This window comes from Gigantopelta aegis, chromosome 3, assembly GCF_016097555.1.
Source record: "Gigantopelta aegis isolate Gae_Host chromosome 3, Gae_host_genome, whole genome shotgun sequence".
Lineage (NCBI taxonomy): Eukaryota > Metazoa > Mollusca > Gastropoda > Neomphalida > Peltospiridae > Gigantopelta > Gigantopelta aegis.
In genome coordinates, this window is record NC_054701.1 from 2,271,013 (window position 1) to 2,286,615 (window position 15,603).

Genomic DNA, 15,603 nt, shown 5'->3' on the forward strand with positions numbered 1-15,603 from the left:
TTGAAGCATTAGCATGCTTAATAAACCATTATTTCACTTGACCAAACAATTGAATTTGGCTATACAATTTTCAACTCAACAAATCACTAACAATGTTTTGTTTTGTCGATTTTATTTTCTGTCTTCCTCACTAGTCCTCGGGCTCATATTATTAATTTTCATCATTCTGTAATTAGCTACCTTTATCCATGTATCAAAGCTAAAACATCACCATATGTTTGTCATCGCTAACAACAGTACATCGTGAATGAGTAAATGCATCTTCACAGTAATGTTTTGCTCACATGATACTCTGATTTGTTTAGTGTACCAGTGGGGAAAACAATTATGTAACAAATAGTAAGTCTACATCAAAAATTAAGATATAATATACAGACTCCCATTTTTGTTATCTTTTTATACTTGAAATAAATCAATTCAAACATCATTCCAGTATCTGTTTATGAATAATAAGTAAGAGTAATATTGTTGACGAAATGTTGAGTAATAATACAATAAATCGTGTTATTATTCGTTACCATGTTCTGACTACGGTGATCGTGTGCTCCAGTTTGTTGGTGTTTCTATACGTCTGATGTTTTGTTGTTTGCAAGGACTGGTCGGTTCCAGCGAGGCGTTTTACCTACAGTTCTTATAGTCCAAAGGTAACCCCCCAGTTCCCTGGGAGAGAATGCTTCGTTCTGCATGCTGTCCCAACTTGGAATCTTTACAGCATGCCCTTTGAACGAAAACACGTTTGTTGTGGTTTTCTTTGTTGTGGTTTTTTCCTTCTAAATTTTAGTTTTTATCTTTATTGTTGTAAGTCTAACACTAGGTTTTTATCAGACTGAGTGGCAGAAAACTAGTAATAGTTGTTGTTTGCTATTTTAATTTACAAAAGTCATCTGCATTGCTCGTAAGAGTGTTTACATTTGCTTTCTGTTTGTAGAACAAAGTCATGACCTCCCCTGGTGAATTGCATACCTGTATGGCAAATAGTAGTTTGAAAGTTATCAGTCAAACATTCTCAGTAAATTTTGCAAGCAGTGTGGGTTTTCTTTGTTATTGTGTTGCTTTAAACGGTTGAAAGTTTTTTAATTATTTGTTTTTGTAAGAAAGTTGATTAAATAGTAATCTTGCATTCTCATTACTCAATTGGTCAGTGGTGTACACAGATGGTATTTTCATAGGTAAGTTTTCTTTGGAGCCACTTTGGAGTATTACTATGTGGATCTTAAAATGAATAGGAGAGAAAAAAAGCATTTCATAAAAGCCGGTATTGTTTTATATATAGAGATATTTAAGTTATGACAAGTCACAACACTCTGGAGTTTCATTTTTTACTGTAAGTTTCACATCATTCGTTGGCTGGTTTTACTAAATACATAGTAAGCCCTAGCTCTTTCTCAGAATTTATCCATTTAATTTGGTGCTTTTTATTACCATTTGGTAATTCTTCAACCAACAAATTTTTATTGTGTTTATTTGCATGGAATGTACTCTTAAATGTCAGTAGTTAGTTAAGTTAAATGTTATCTTTTAAAGCATGATAAAAAGTATGTTTGAAGTACAGTAAGAGTTTTACATTTCAAAATGTTTTGTTTTTTTATTTATCAAATTGCCTTTTTTTCTTTGAATGTTTGACTAATCAAGAAATTAAAAAGATAATATGAATAAAACTCCCAACTTAGGTTTTAAATGTGTTGTGTTTTATACATTTATTTAGGTATCATTTATTATTAAATCACTTCAGATGTAAAATAGCGGTTATATGAATTTCATAAATTTGTATTTTCACTTAAAACATGTTTATGAAGAAAATGTTTTCAAAAGAGTTTAAGTAAGAGTTACAAGTGTCATTATACCACTACATGTTTATAATTGTTGTTAAGACTTGAAATTAGCAGGGAGTATGCAGCACATATCGCTAAGATGACAACATTCTTCCTGATAATCGCTTTCACAAGTAGCTCTTCATTTCAGTCTGGTTTTTGACAGTATTTCACATATATCGACAATTCCTCCTTTTTATGCAAAAATCTAAATGATAAACTTCATCTACATCTGTTTCATCTTCTACATAGCTCTTAAACTTGTACTCTACTTTGTAATTAAGACTAATTTTGAGACTAATTTTTACGACTGCTGCACACTATAGCATTTGCGTCCAGGTAAACATTTGAGAAGCAAAATTTTCTCACTGCTCAAAAATGAATTTCGAGTCTTGTTCTTGGATCTTGTTTGTTTGGCATATCTCATTCTTTGATATTGACCGGCTGCTTGCTTGTTGGTTTTCATGGCAAGTCTCAGCTGTGATAAGAGCTAACAATCACGTCTGTTACTTGTCAATTCCTCAAAATATTTAAAATTGGACATGTTGTGTTGGTCAATTTGTATTAATATGAACATATTTCATGATTTGACATCCAAAGGAATGAATTTCCAAAGGAATGATTTTATTGTAATGGGGTGAACAAAAAAAAGAAGATTTGTGTATAAATTGTTGGATCTTTTTCTGGAAACCATGTGTGTTACTGTTAACGTAGGTAGGACGTTTATACTCAATTCCTGCATGTCTGCACAGCACTTCTAAACCCTTCATTTGAAATATTAAGTTGAATCACAGGTCCTTAGATATAAGGATTGTCTGTTCTTTCTTTCATGTTTATCGGAATATGATTTTTTATTTTTCTTACGTTCATCAAGAAATCACTGGATCAATGGGGATGATATTAGATTACAATGAATGTACAGGAGATTGAAGTATTGTAGTTTATCTAGTGAGAACATGTATTGAGATATTTAAGGTGTTCACTTGTCATGGGTTTGTTTTCCAGCCATCGACGGGCAGCAATGAGCGCCACACGAACAACTTTGCGACAATCCGGACGCGGTCCATCATGCTGAACGAGATCAAGGACCACGAGCAGTCGAACGACCTGAAGGAACAGTTCACTGGCTACAAACGACTCCGCAAGCAACATCAGAAGGAACTGCAGCAGGTAGCCACACACACGTTTATTAACGCTGGCGGTTACTGTTTTCACAACATTCTCTGTCCTCTTCAAAGTTTTCAAAATGTTGTTTATAAATGAAGGGATAAATATGGTCAAAATGTTTATCATAGACACAAGAGTTGACATAGCCATCACTAGCGACCATTACAGGCATGTGCTTGTTCTGAACGTGCATGTGAAAACCCTCAAGGAAAAACTCTTGATGCCTAAAAATTAACTTGTGAGTGAAAGTGATTATTCTTAGACCCTGGACCTCAAACTGAAACGTGTTCATTCCAAATGGAAGTTAGACACTTCGTTGCCATGATAAATATTTTCTTTTTGTTGCCTGGTTCATGGAGATAGTGTTCATAACAACAGACTATTTTATTCACTATTTTGTGCTGGTTATTCTTTCAGATGGAAACGAGATTTAAGTCTGACATGGAAGAACACAAACAGAAGTTGGACAAGGAGTACGAAGGGCTGCGGCAGAAGTTCATGAGGGAAATGGAAAAACTGAAGTTGCAGCATACACAGGAGTTGGAAAAAGAGGTATGCCAAGTTGATTGTGGTTACGGTTAGATGTAACATTACGAATCCTTCTTGTAAAGCCAATTTGATGTAGGATTTTATCACCCACCTGTGAGATTGCTATATGATAACATTTCCTTTTACTTGTTAGATACGGTTATATGGTATCAAACAGTCATTTAAAGGTCCACAATCATGGCACATTATTAATACACAGTATATAAAACAAATACATAAACATTACAGTATTATAAAATAAAAAACAAAAATACCATCCCAGTTATTAATAAAGTGACTTTTTGTAAAACACTTGGGGGGAAAAAACCCACTGCTCAGTCGGTTTGACCCACATCAGACCTGTGACGTAGCATCGGGCGTTCTGTTAGTAGGTCAACATGCCGACAGCAGAGAATGATTGTTCGAAAAACAGCTGATTCTTAACAGACGCTAGTTTGGACATTTTAGTCTTAACACATTTGTACATCTACTCTGATGGTACCTCGATTGGTGAGGAAGTGGTATATAAGCACGTTAACCTAGTTACCTACCTACCTGTGAAAAGCAGGACTCAAATTCAGTCCCGACTTTTGAAAGTGGGATATTAACATTTGACTGTAATAAAAAAAATATGTGTTCAGATCAGAACGCATTTAAAACAACAAGCAGAATAAATAACATTATTTTATTGATTAATATAACATAAAATAGGGATCTGAATTTATTGTCTTAGACAGATTGGTATGATGCAATGCAGGTATGAACACATACAAATAATACGATTTATCTTGCTACTTATACCCGTTACTACAGGTGGTGTTAATTGTTTGTTAAGCTTTCAAAGAGGCGCGATTATTTCGTAACACTTTCTGTGGTGTCCTAATTACTGCTGTCATTGTTAAAAGGTGATCATTGGCAGACAGTAGGTATGATCGCATGCCGGTGTAGACAGTATAGGGGCAAGATCGCGCGTCGGTGTAGACATAGCTAATTACTACATGAAAGGATCTTTTGTTCTTGAATTTGCATCCGAAGTCCGGAATAGAAGGCATCTGGTGTCGACAGACTTTTTGTTTCCTAATAAATTAACGGTAGCTGAACGGGACTTTAAAACTCTGCCGGTTTCCACATAATGCCAGTTTCGATAGATGCCGGTTTGGACAGTCCACTCTGTGTGTGTGTGTGTGTGTGTGTGTTTATACGAAATTTGTGTGTGTCTATATATATATATATATATCTATATCTATATGTATATGTATATGTATATGTGTGTGTATATATATATATATATATATGTGTGTATATATATATATATATATGTATATTATGTATGTGTGTGTGTGTGTGTGTGTGTGTGTATATATATATATATATATATATATATATATATATACACATACACACACACACACACACATGCACGCACAAAGTTCGTATATACACACATAAAATAAAATATATATATATATATATATATATATATATATATATATATATATATATATATATATATATATATACATACACACGCACATAAAAAGTTTGTATTTTATTATGAAATACAAGCCCCATATTTTTTAGCGTTAAGCTTGGTACCCTCCACTGGCGCAGGGAGGATTTTATATATGGGGGGGGAGGGGGGAGGAACCCACACTATGTATATACATGTGTATATATGATTTTATAAAATTTAATAGTTTAAAAAAAAAAAGTTTAATGGGGGTGAGGTGGGTTCCCGTAGGCCCCCTCCCTACGCCACTGCAGGGACGGCGCATGGCCTAACACTTTTCAAAGAGGCACTTTTGTGGGTTATATTTGTTGTATCTGTGAAAATGTCCTCAATTGAATTTGAAAGAAGAGTCGTACCACTATATTTTACACTGCCGCCTCTGCTCTGGTACCCTCCCTGACTCCTCCCCGCTCACCCTTTTGAGCTCTAGTTTAGCTCGTGCTCGTCGTGGTTTCTTGTTTGTTGTATTATGCGCAATCATAGAACATGTGCTGGTGGAGATAAAGGCTTGGAACAGATATGTTTAAAAAAAAAAAAATAAAAAAAAATAGGTGTCATATTTATCGACCACCTTAAATAATTGTCATACGCTCCAGGGATGAAGTGGTCACTGCAGATCCTATCCCATCGTGATGGTCCTTTCCATTACGCACGGGTTCTGTTTAAGAATCACTTCCATGCAAACCCAGTGATTGTCGGTTTGTTTAAAGTTTGGAAAAACTGCTGCTTTGATACATCAAAACACTAAACAATGGTTCACCATATTTTATATTTGAAAACTATCTCCAAAAGAATATTCCATCCATACAATTCAATTCAATATAATGACATTTCTGCGTTTTAAAAATACACGTGTTCTACCTTCCCAGTAAAATGTTTGAAAGTCTGCAAATCTTGCTTTAATGTTATGCTGGTTAGTGCGTCACGGGGTCACGTGACTTGGCTCTTCGAGTCGACAGGCGTTTTAGCAAGTGATGGGAAAAACACGACTTTTTATTGCGAATATATTAAAAACGGGTAAATGTTTTAAAATTTATTTTATTGATACTTCATATATATTGTAAAAGGTATATGTAGATACCAAACAATAGTGAATTACGTTTTTGATAAATGTTGGCCTTTAATATCCTCTATACAAATACTTCATACTAACACCTAAAACAGATTGGTCAAACGGGGTATCAAATATTCTACAGGTTTGGTAATAATGTGAAATGCTTTGATGAGCATCTGAAGGGTGTTAGTGGGAGATTGTTTCCATTTGTTTGCCTTTGCTCTTCTTAAAGCCGTCGCCCGCCCAACCAGATACGAGTGCCAGCTGTCAGAGTGGAAGGCATTGCACCAAAGAATCCAAGATAGTGTTTGTTGGAATACATATGTGATGAAAAAACATTGGCTCAAGCATGATGTTGTTTCCTCGTGTATCACTGATGACACGTTAACACTGTTCTTACTTGTAATAACTGTTCATTGAAATAGTAGTTTTGACTGTGGTGCTTTGTTTCCTCGTGTATCACTGATGACACGTTAACACTGTTCTTACTTGTAATAACTGTTCATTGAAATAGTAGTTTTGACTGGTGCTTTGTTTCCTCGTGTATCACTGATGACACGTTAACACTGTTCTTACTTGTAATAACTGTTCATTGAAATAGTAGTTTTGACTGTGGTGCTTTGTTTCCTCGTGTATCACTGATGACACGTTAACACTGTTCTTACTTGTAATAACTGTTCATTGAAATAGTAGTTTTGACTGGTGCTTTGTTTCCTCGTGTATCACTGATGACACGTTAACACTGTTCTTACTTGTAATAACTGTTCATTGAAATAGTAGTTTTGACTGTGGTGCTTTGTTTCCTCGTGTATCACTGATGACACGTTAACACTGTTCTTACTTGTAATAACTGTTCATTGAAATAGTAGTTTTGACTGTGGTGCTTTGTTTCCTCTTGTATCACTGATGACACGTTAACACTGTTCTTACTTGTAATAACTGTTCATTGAAATAGTAGTTTTGACTGGTGCTTTGTTTCCTCGTGTATCACTGATGACACGTTAACACTGTTCTTACTTGTAATAACTGTTCATTGAAATAGTAGTTTTGACTGTGGTGCTTTGGTTTTTTTGGTATAGCAAAAAATGAGTCAACAACAAGAGAAGAAATTGGAGAAGGATTTGAAGTCCGACTACGACAAAGCAATGAAGAACTTCCAGAAGCGAATGAAACAATCCTATCAAACAGAAAAGGAAAAAAAGAAAAAGGTTTCATTTTAAAAATATATATTTATATTTAGACTATTATTTTAGTATGATCAGTGCTAAATCAGTGATTGAAAGTTGACAGCTAGGAAAGTTATGAAACTTTGTGTTCCTTTCTAAATTTTGTGGAAAATTAAATTTAAAAAAAATTGAAAATTTTCCAATGTATGGAGCTTCCTTTTTAACCAATAAGTGTAATGTCGTAATACTTAACGTCTGGCGTAAAGTATACAATTCTGATTGTTTTGGTAAACTGCTCAATTCTGATTTTTCTGCAGTTTTATTTTTAAAAGTTGAAGTGAAGATTTTTTCACGTGGCAACCCTGCTAAGAGAGAGAGAGCAAATAAAGTCATACAAGAACACGGTAAATGTTTGTGTGTTTTTTCAGGATCTCGACGGAGGGGGTGGCACGCCTAAGAAAGAGCGAGATGAGCAGATGAAGTCACATAAGAACACACTACAACAAATACACCGCGATGAGGAGTTCAAACTTGAGCAGCAACAGAAAGACCGGTTTGAGTTCGAGATGAGGAAGTTCAAGAGGAGAAAAGTTCTCCAGTTCGCCCAGCTGGAACAGAAGCTGCTCAGAGAGGTAGGAACACTTTCACCCAGTGTCCTTGGGTTGGCAGTCTGCAACCATACAATTAATCTTTAATGACTCGGTGTGAATTGGTGTTAATGAAAATAACAGTGTTGGAATAAAGTTTCACTTTATAGAGGGTTATCATTTTGAGCGAGTGTTAAAGCAATTGAAATAATGGTAATTGTATGTGACAGAATAGTCTACAAGCTGCAGAGGATAAATCAATATATGTGGCCTATTTTCGCCACTATATATGCAAAATAACGTTTTTGAGATAGAAAATTGTATGCATGTTTTAATGTTTATGTAATCCAAAGATTAAGATCATTGTACTATTGATTTTTTAAATTCAAAATAACATAATAAATATATATTAGGATATGTTAAAGATGATTTGTATTTGGCAGGAACTAAGTCAAAGAAAGTTTGTAATAGAAATATATTAAATATGACTTGTATTTGGCAAGAACTAAGTCAAAAAAAGTTTGTAGTAGAAATATATTCAAGATGACTTGTATTTGGCAGGAACTGAGTCAAAGAAAGTTTGTAATAGAAATATATTCAACATGACTTGTATTTGGCAGGAACTGAGTCAAAGAAAGTTTGTAATAGAAATATATTCAAGATGACTTGTATTTGGCAGGAACTGAGTCAGAGAAAGTTTGTAATAGAAACATATTCAAGATGACTTGTATTTGGCAGGAACTAAGTCACAGAAAGTTTGTAATAGAAATATATTCAAGATGACTTGTATTTGGCAGGAACTAAGTCAAAGAAAGTTTGTAATAGAAATATATTCAAGATGACTTGTATTTGGCAGGAACCGAGTCAGAGAAAGTTTGTAATAGAAATATATTCAAGATGACTTGTATTTGGCAGGAACTAAGTCAAAGAAAGTTTGTAATAGAAATATATTCAAGATGACTTGTATTTGGCAGGAACTGAGTCAGAGAAAGTTTGTAATAGAAATATATTCAAGATGATTTGTATTTGGCAGGAACTGAGTCAGAGAAAGTTTGTAATAGAAATATATGCAAGATGACTTGTATTTGGCAGGAACTGAGTCAGAGAAAGTTTATAATAGAAATATATTAAATATGACTTGTAGTCAGAGAAAGTTTGTAACAGAAATATATCAAAGATGACTTGTATTGGGCAAGAACTAAGTCAAAGAAGTTTGTAATAGAAATATATTAAAGAGGACTTGTATTTGGCAGGAACTAAGTCAGAGAAAGTTTGTAATAGAAATATATTAAAGATGACTTGTATTTGGCAGGAATTGAGTCAGAGAAAGTTTGTAACTAAAATATATTAAATATGACTTGTATTTGACAGGAACTCAGTCAGAGAATGTTTTTAATAGAAATATATCAAAGATGACTTCTATTTGGCAGGAACTGAGTCAAAGAAAGTTTGTAATAGAAATATATTCAAGATGACTTGTATTTGGCAGGAACTGAGTCAGAGAAAATTTGTAATAGAAATATATTAAATATGACTTGTATTTGACAGGAACTAAGTCAGAGAAAGTTTGTAATAGAAATATATTCAAGATGACTTGTATTTGGCAGGAACTGAGTCAGAGAAAGTTTGTAACAGAAATATATCAAAGATGACTTGTATTGGGCAGGAATTGAGTCAAAGAAGTTTGTAATAGAAATATATTAAAGAGGACTTGTATTTGGCAGGAACTAATTCAGAGAAAGTTTGTAATAGAAATATATGCAAGATGACTTGTATTTGGCAGGAACTGAGTCAGAGAAAGTTTATAATAGAAATATATTAAATATGACTTGTAGTCAGAGAAAGTTTGTAACAGAAATATATCAAAGATGACTTGTATTGGGCAAGAACTAAGTCAAAGAAGTTTGTAATAGAAATATATTAAAGAGGACTTGTATTTGGCAGGAACTAAGTCAGAGAAAGTTTGTAATAGAAATATATTAAAGATGACTTGTATTTGGCAGGAATTGAGTCAGAGAAAGTTTGTAACTAAAATATATTAAATATGACTTGTATTTGACAGGAACTCAGTCAGAGAATGTTTTTAATAGAAATATATCAAAGATGACTTCTATTTGGCAGGAACTGAGTCAAAGAAAGTTTGTAATAGAAATATATTCAAGATGACTTGTATTTGGCAGGAACTGAGTCAGAGAAAATTTGTAATAGAAATATATTAAATATGACTTGTATTTGACAGGAACTAAGTCAGAGAAAGTTTGTAATAGAAATATATTCAAGATGACTTGTATTTGGCAGGAACTGAGTCAGAGAAAGTTTGTAACAGAAATATATCAAAGATGACTTGTATTGGGCAGGAATTGAGTCAAAGAAGTTTGTAATAGAAATATATTAAAGAGGACTTGTATTTGGCAGGAACTAATTCAGAGAAAGTTTGTAATAGAAATATATTCAAGATGACTTGTATTTGGCAGGAACTGAGTCGGAGAAAGTTTGTAAAAGAAATATATTAAATATGACTTGTATTTGGCAGGAACTGAGTCAGAGAAAGTTTGTAATAGAAATATATGCAAGATGACTTGTATTTGGCAGGAACTGAGTCGGAGAAAGTTTGTAAAAGAAACATATTCAAGATGACTTGTATTTGGCAGGAATTGAGTCAGAGAAAGGCCCAGCTGGAGTATGAGCACAACATGTTGGTCCGGCACCACGAGTCCACTCAAGACCTGGAGTATAAACATCTTGCTGCGATTCAGAAGTTGCGCGACGAACAGCTGAGAAAGCAGCACGAGAGCGAGAGAGAAAATCAGAAACAGTACACGGCAAGAGCAGAGCAAGACTTACGCAAAAAACATTCTCTCGAAGTTCGACAGCAGCCTAGGAGTTTACGGGTAAACACATTGTCTGAAAGACCATTTTTCTGAAGGCCACAAGACAAAAATGCTATATAGATTTTTGTTTTTCTGCTGACAAAAGATAGACAGAGAATGGCTCTAAAATCTCTATTGGAGTTTTTTTTGTAAAGACTATATAAAGTCTGTTCTAAAGACTATATAAAGTCTGTTCTAAAGACTATATAAAGTCTGTTCTATAGACTATATAAAGTCTGTTCTATAGACTATAAAGTCTGTTCTATAGACTATATAAAGTTTGTTTTAAGTAGGGAGAGGATGTAACTTGGTTAACAGTGCTTGCCTGAGGTACAGTTGGTCATGGGATCTATAGACTATATAAAGTCTGTTCTAAAGACTATATAAAGTCTGTTCTATAGACTATATAAAGTCTGTTCTATAGACTATATAAAGTCTGTTCTATAGACTATAAAGTTTGTTTTAAGTAGGGAGATGTAACTCGGTTAACAGTGCTTGCCTGGGGTACAGTTGGTCATGGGATCTATAGACTATATAAAGTCTGTTCTAAAGACTATATAAAGTCTGTTCTATAGACTATATAAAGTCTGTTCTAAAGACTATATAAAGTCTGTTCTATAGACTAAAGACTATATAAAGTCTGTTCTATAGACTATATAAAGTCTGTTCTATAGACTATATAAAGTTTGTTTTAAGTAGGGAGAGGATGTAACTCGGTCAACAGTGCTTGCCGGAGGTACAGTTGGTCATGGGATCTATAGCATTTGATGTATTCTTATTTATTTCCTTTATATGACTAGGGCTTCAAAGACTGGTATATACTGTCCTGTCTGCAGAGTTTGCACACAACATGGAAAACTTGGAAAGTCATGAAATTTGAGATTTAAAACTCCCGGTCTAGAAAACGTGGAAAACTATGATTTTCAATAAAAAGTCATGGAAAGTTATAATATTGCTTTCACCCCTGACTTCACCCTGAAAAAAAAAAAACATCCGGAGATAACATTTTAACAAAATGTATAATGTATAATTCTTAAATCGGTAAATTTGATTGTTGTCTAGAAGCAGAAATCCTGAACTGGTTCCGATTAGTATTAGTGAATTGACAGATATTTGTCTTCCTACTATTACAGCATTACGTTGCAAGTGTAATGCATACAGTTAATTAGTCATACGACTGGTATTGTAATGCTTTTACAGCATTACATTGCATACACCTGAGAAACAGTTGACTGTTCTTTGCTGCCTAAGGCCCAAAACACACTGAAGCTGTGCCTGGGTCTAGGATGAGAGGAGTATGGTACCAGTCAAAAATGACAAAGCACAATGCATCTCTGCTGGTGCGAACTACAGATCTGGCAACAGACGACATATACTCTTCAAAAAAAGAAACGCAAAAGGGTATAAATGGGTTATAACTCCGATTTTATGTTTCCTACCGGTTCATGCTTTGTGAATATAAGGTCATTGCATGTCCCAAACACATTCCCACGGTTACATTCGATAAAACGCAGCTACTGTACAATAAAGTTCCAAAATGTGAATATTCGCAAAAACGCAGCCACGTGCAAACCATGTCACCACTGCACGTGCGTTGTCTGCACGTGCAACATGAACACCGACAGTATAAAAGTGCAGGGTGTTCGCTTGCCTGGCCTCTGTATCTGGCCGACAGTTGACAATCCAGGACATGCCACGTCTCAGTGAACCGCAGAGAAACAATGCCATCGGCCGACTAGACGCAGGCGAATCCAGAACGGCCGTTGCCAGGGCATTCCATGTGTCCCCAAGCACCATCTCCAGACTGTGGGACCGTTACCAGCAACATGGATCAACACGTGACCTCCCTAGATCCGGTCGACCACGGGTCACTACCCCCGGGCAGGACCGCTACATCCGGGTACGCCACCTTCGGGAACGATTGACTACTGCCACTTCCACAGCCGCAGCAATACCAGGTTTGCGCAGGATATCCGACCAGACCGTACGGAACCGCCTACGTGAGGTAGGAATTCGTGCCATACGTCCAGTTCGAGGTGTCATCTTAACACCACAACACCGTCGACTCCGACTGCAGTGGTGCCAGATTCATCGACAATGGCCTCAACTGCGATGGAGACAGGTGTGGTTCAGTGACGAGTCCCGATTTCTGCTCGGACGTCATGATGGAAGATGTCGCGTGTATAGGCGTCGTGGTGAACGTTATGTGGCAAACTGCGTGCAGGAAGTGGACAGATTCGGCGGGGGTAGTGTCATGGTGTGGGCAGCCATCTCACACACTGGCAGAACTGACCTGGTCCACGTGCAGGGCAACCTGAATGCACAGGGCTACATTGACCAGATCCTCCGGCCACACATCGTTCCAGTTATGGCCAACGCCAACGCAGTGTTCCAACATGACAACGCCAGGCCTCACACAGCACATCTCACAACGGCTTTCCTACAGAACAACAACATTAATGTCCTTCCTTGGCCATCGATATCACCGGATTTGAACCTAATTGAGCATCTATGGGACGAGTTGGACCGACGCCTCCGACAGCGACAACCACAGCCCCAGACCCTGCCCGAGCTGGCAGCAGCCTTGCAGGCCGAGTGGGCCACCATCCCCCGGGACGTCATCCGTACTCTGGTTGCTTCAATGGGCAGGCGGTGCCAGGCAGTTGTCAACACACGCGGAAGCCACACCCGGTATTGACTCAAGATGACCTTGACCTTGGTGGTGTGTCCTATCACTTACTCACAATGGACTAGAGTGAATTGTGAACAATCCTGCAACATTTGGTAATTATCGGACTCACCATTCAATAATTAAATCAATTCTCCAAATGTTACGACAATGTGGTTTTGCGTTTCTTCTTTTGAAGAGTATAGAACATGGCCCACAACACACCGAAGCTGTGCCTGGGTCTAGGATGAGAGGAGTATGGTACCAGTCAAAAATGACAAAGCACAATGCATCTCTGCTGGTGCGAACTACAGATCTGGCAACAGACGACATAGAACATGGCCCACAACACACCAAAGCTGTGCCTGGGTCTAGGATGAGAGGAGTATGGTACCAGTCAAAAATGACAAAGCACAATGCATCTCTGCTGGTGCGAACTACAGATCTGGCAACAGACGATATAGAACATGCTCTATATTTCCACATTGCCAGACTGGCAGCTGCAGCCTGTACTAGCCATATTTTAATTTATTTTTCTTAATAAACAACAGGAAAGATATATATCAATCAAAGTAGGATGCTTATAATTATTGTTGGTGTTTACAGAAGAAACTATATCTAAAGATATGAGTGCAGTTAATATATATTGAAAACTCATAAGAGTTGTAGATCCAGACGTCAAAATACATGGTGTCTTTTCCAGACCAAGACCCAGTGTTGTGTTTTGGGCATAAACTGATTTTGGCACTGATATTGCTCAGGCTTTCACATTACACAGGAATCCTGCGTATTTGACACAACATTTACCTGAAATACTCCTAAATAAAATCTGTGTGCTTCAGCCGTGCGTCAATGTTGACGCAAAATATTTCCGATGTCAGTCGATTTTACATTCAATTTTATTTAATTCAATTTATTACACAATACCAAACAAACTGGTGTCAGCAAACAGATAGAAAAAAAGAAAAGCATACATCAAAGAAGTTCAATACGAAAGTAGCCGAGCGGTTTAACTGTTTCCCAACCTTATCAATACGTTTAACGTAACTTAAGTGTTAAAACCAGTGTGGCTCATGTAGTAGACCAGTCCCTTTGTCGAAATTTAGATCATCGTGACAATGTCGAATACACGGTCTTTGTACGAATATCAGTTGCGAGTGTTTTGTGTGGTTTTTTCCCGCATTAATTTTTTTATTTTTTTTAAACACCTAAAAACCTAATGACTATGAAGTTTCAGAACAAATATAGCCTAGCGGTTTAACTGGTTCCCAACAGTATCAATACATTACGTAACATAAGTGTTAAAAACAGTGTGCCAGTTCCTGTCTAAATTTAGATCACTGCGACAATATCAATTGCGTGGTCTGTTTACGGACATCAGGTTTACCAGCTGCAAGTTTTTAGTTCGGTCTGTCTATCTATTTTTTTAAATTTATTTATTGTTTTTAATACATGTATATGGTTTAAAATCTCATAATAGGAGTTAGTCATAATTATTGTGCAAATGCAGCTATGTTACAAAGTAGGTTAGCATGCAGCATTGGGTGACTAAAAGTCAGAGGGTGACTAAACATATAGTGCAGGGCGCACAGTAAGTCGATACTTTCCTTACTGTGCAAGGCGAGTTGCTTCCCTCTATTTAGCAGATTTAAAATTGCGGGCAAATGTTTTATGTTGTCGTTGGAAGATTTATTTTGTTAATAATGGCGTAAGTACTTCAGTCGGGATTTAGTGAGTACGTTAGGTTATAATGGTTTTGTTTGTATGTCCATTTGTTACACTATTTTGATTGAGAAACAGTTGAAACAGGGTGCCACAAGTTTTGAATACCAGCTATATAGAGGATATGTAACAATATTTGGACGTAGAAAGAACCACACTTTCTACGTCCCTTCGAACTACATAACAAGACAAAAAAAAAGCACTAAATTATTTACAAGAAGAAAAACAATGGATATACATGTATATGTATTATACAGATAGAATAGTGGATATAACATATGCATGTAATCTACACAAGACAGTTATTCAGTTAATTATGAGATTTAAGAAATATATATCCTAGATGACTCCCATTTTTTAATATGCATGACTCCCAAAATAAAACCCTGTGAGTCATCATGACTCCCATTTTCCAGATGCTAGGTGGAACCCTGATTAATGTTTTAATACAAATACCCAAATGTACATGATGTACAAATTTATTACTAAAATGTAAACAATAATATGGTCATGGAATTGT

The 15,603-nt window shown here is 36.0% G+C and overlaps 1 protein-coding gene across 2 annotated transcripts in view; it reads left to right on the plus strand.

Moving 5' to 3' along the window:
- LOC121367374 (serine/threonine-protein kinase TAO1-like) overlaps nt 1–15,603 on the plus strand; it is a 73,863-nt gene that overhangs the window by 35,569 nt on the left and 22,691 nt on the right. The window contains exons 11-16 of one of the 2 annotated variants that reach the window (XM_041491510.1): nt 594–644; nt 2,817–2,981; nt 3,396–3,530; nt 7,150–7,278; nt 7,665–7,868; nt 10,475–10,714. In XM_041491510.1, coding sequence (XP_041347444.1) covers nt 594–644; nt 2,817–2,981; nt 3,396–3,530; nt 7,150–7,278; nt 7,665–7,868; nt 10,475–10,714 — 924 coding nt within the window. The remainder of the gene's footprint in view (nt 1–593; nt 645–2,816; nt 2,982–3,395; nt 3,531–7,149; nt 7,279–7,664; nt 7,869–10,474; nt 10,715–15,603) is intronic. The other variant, XM_041491511.1, reaches the window with a different exon arrangement.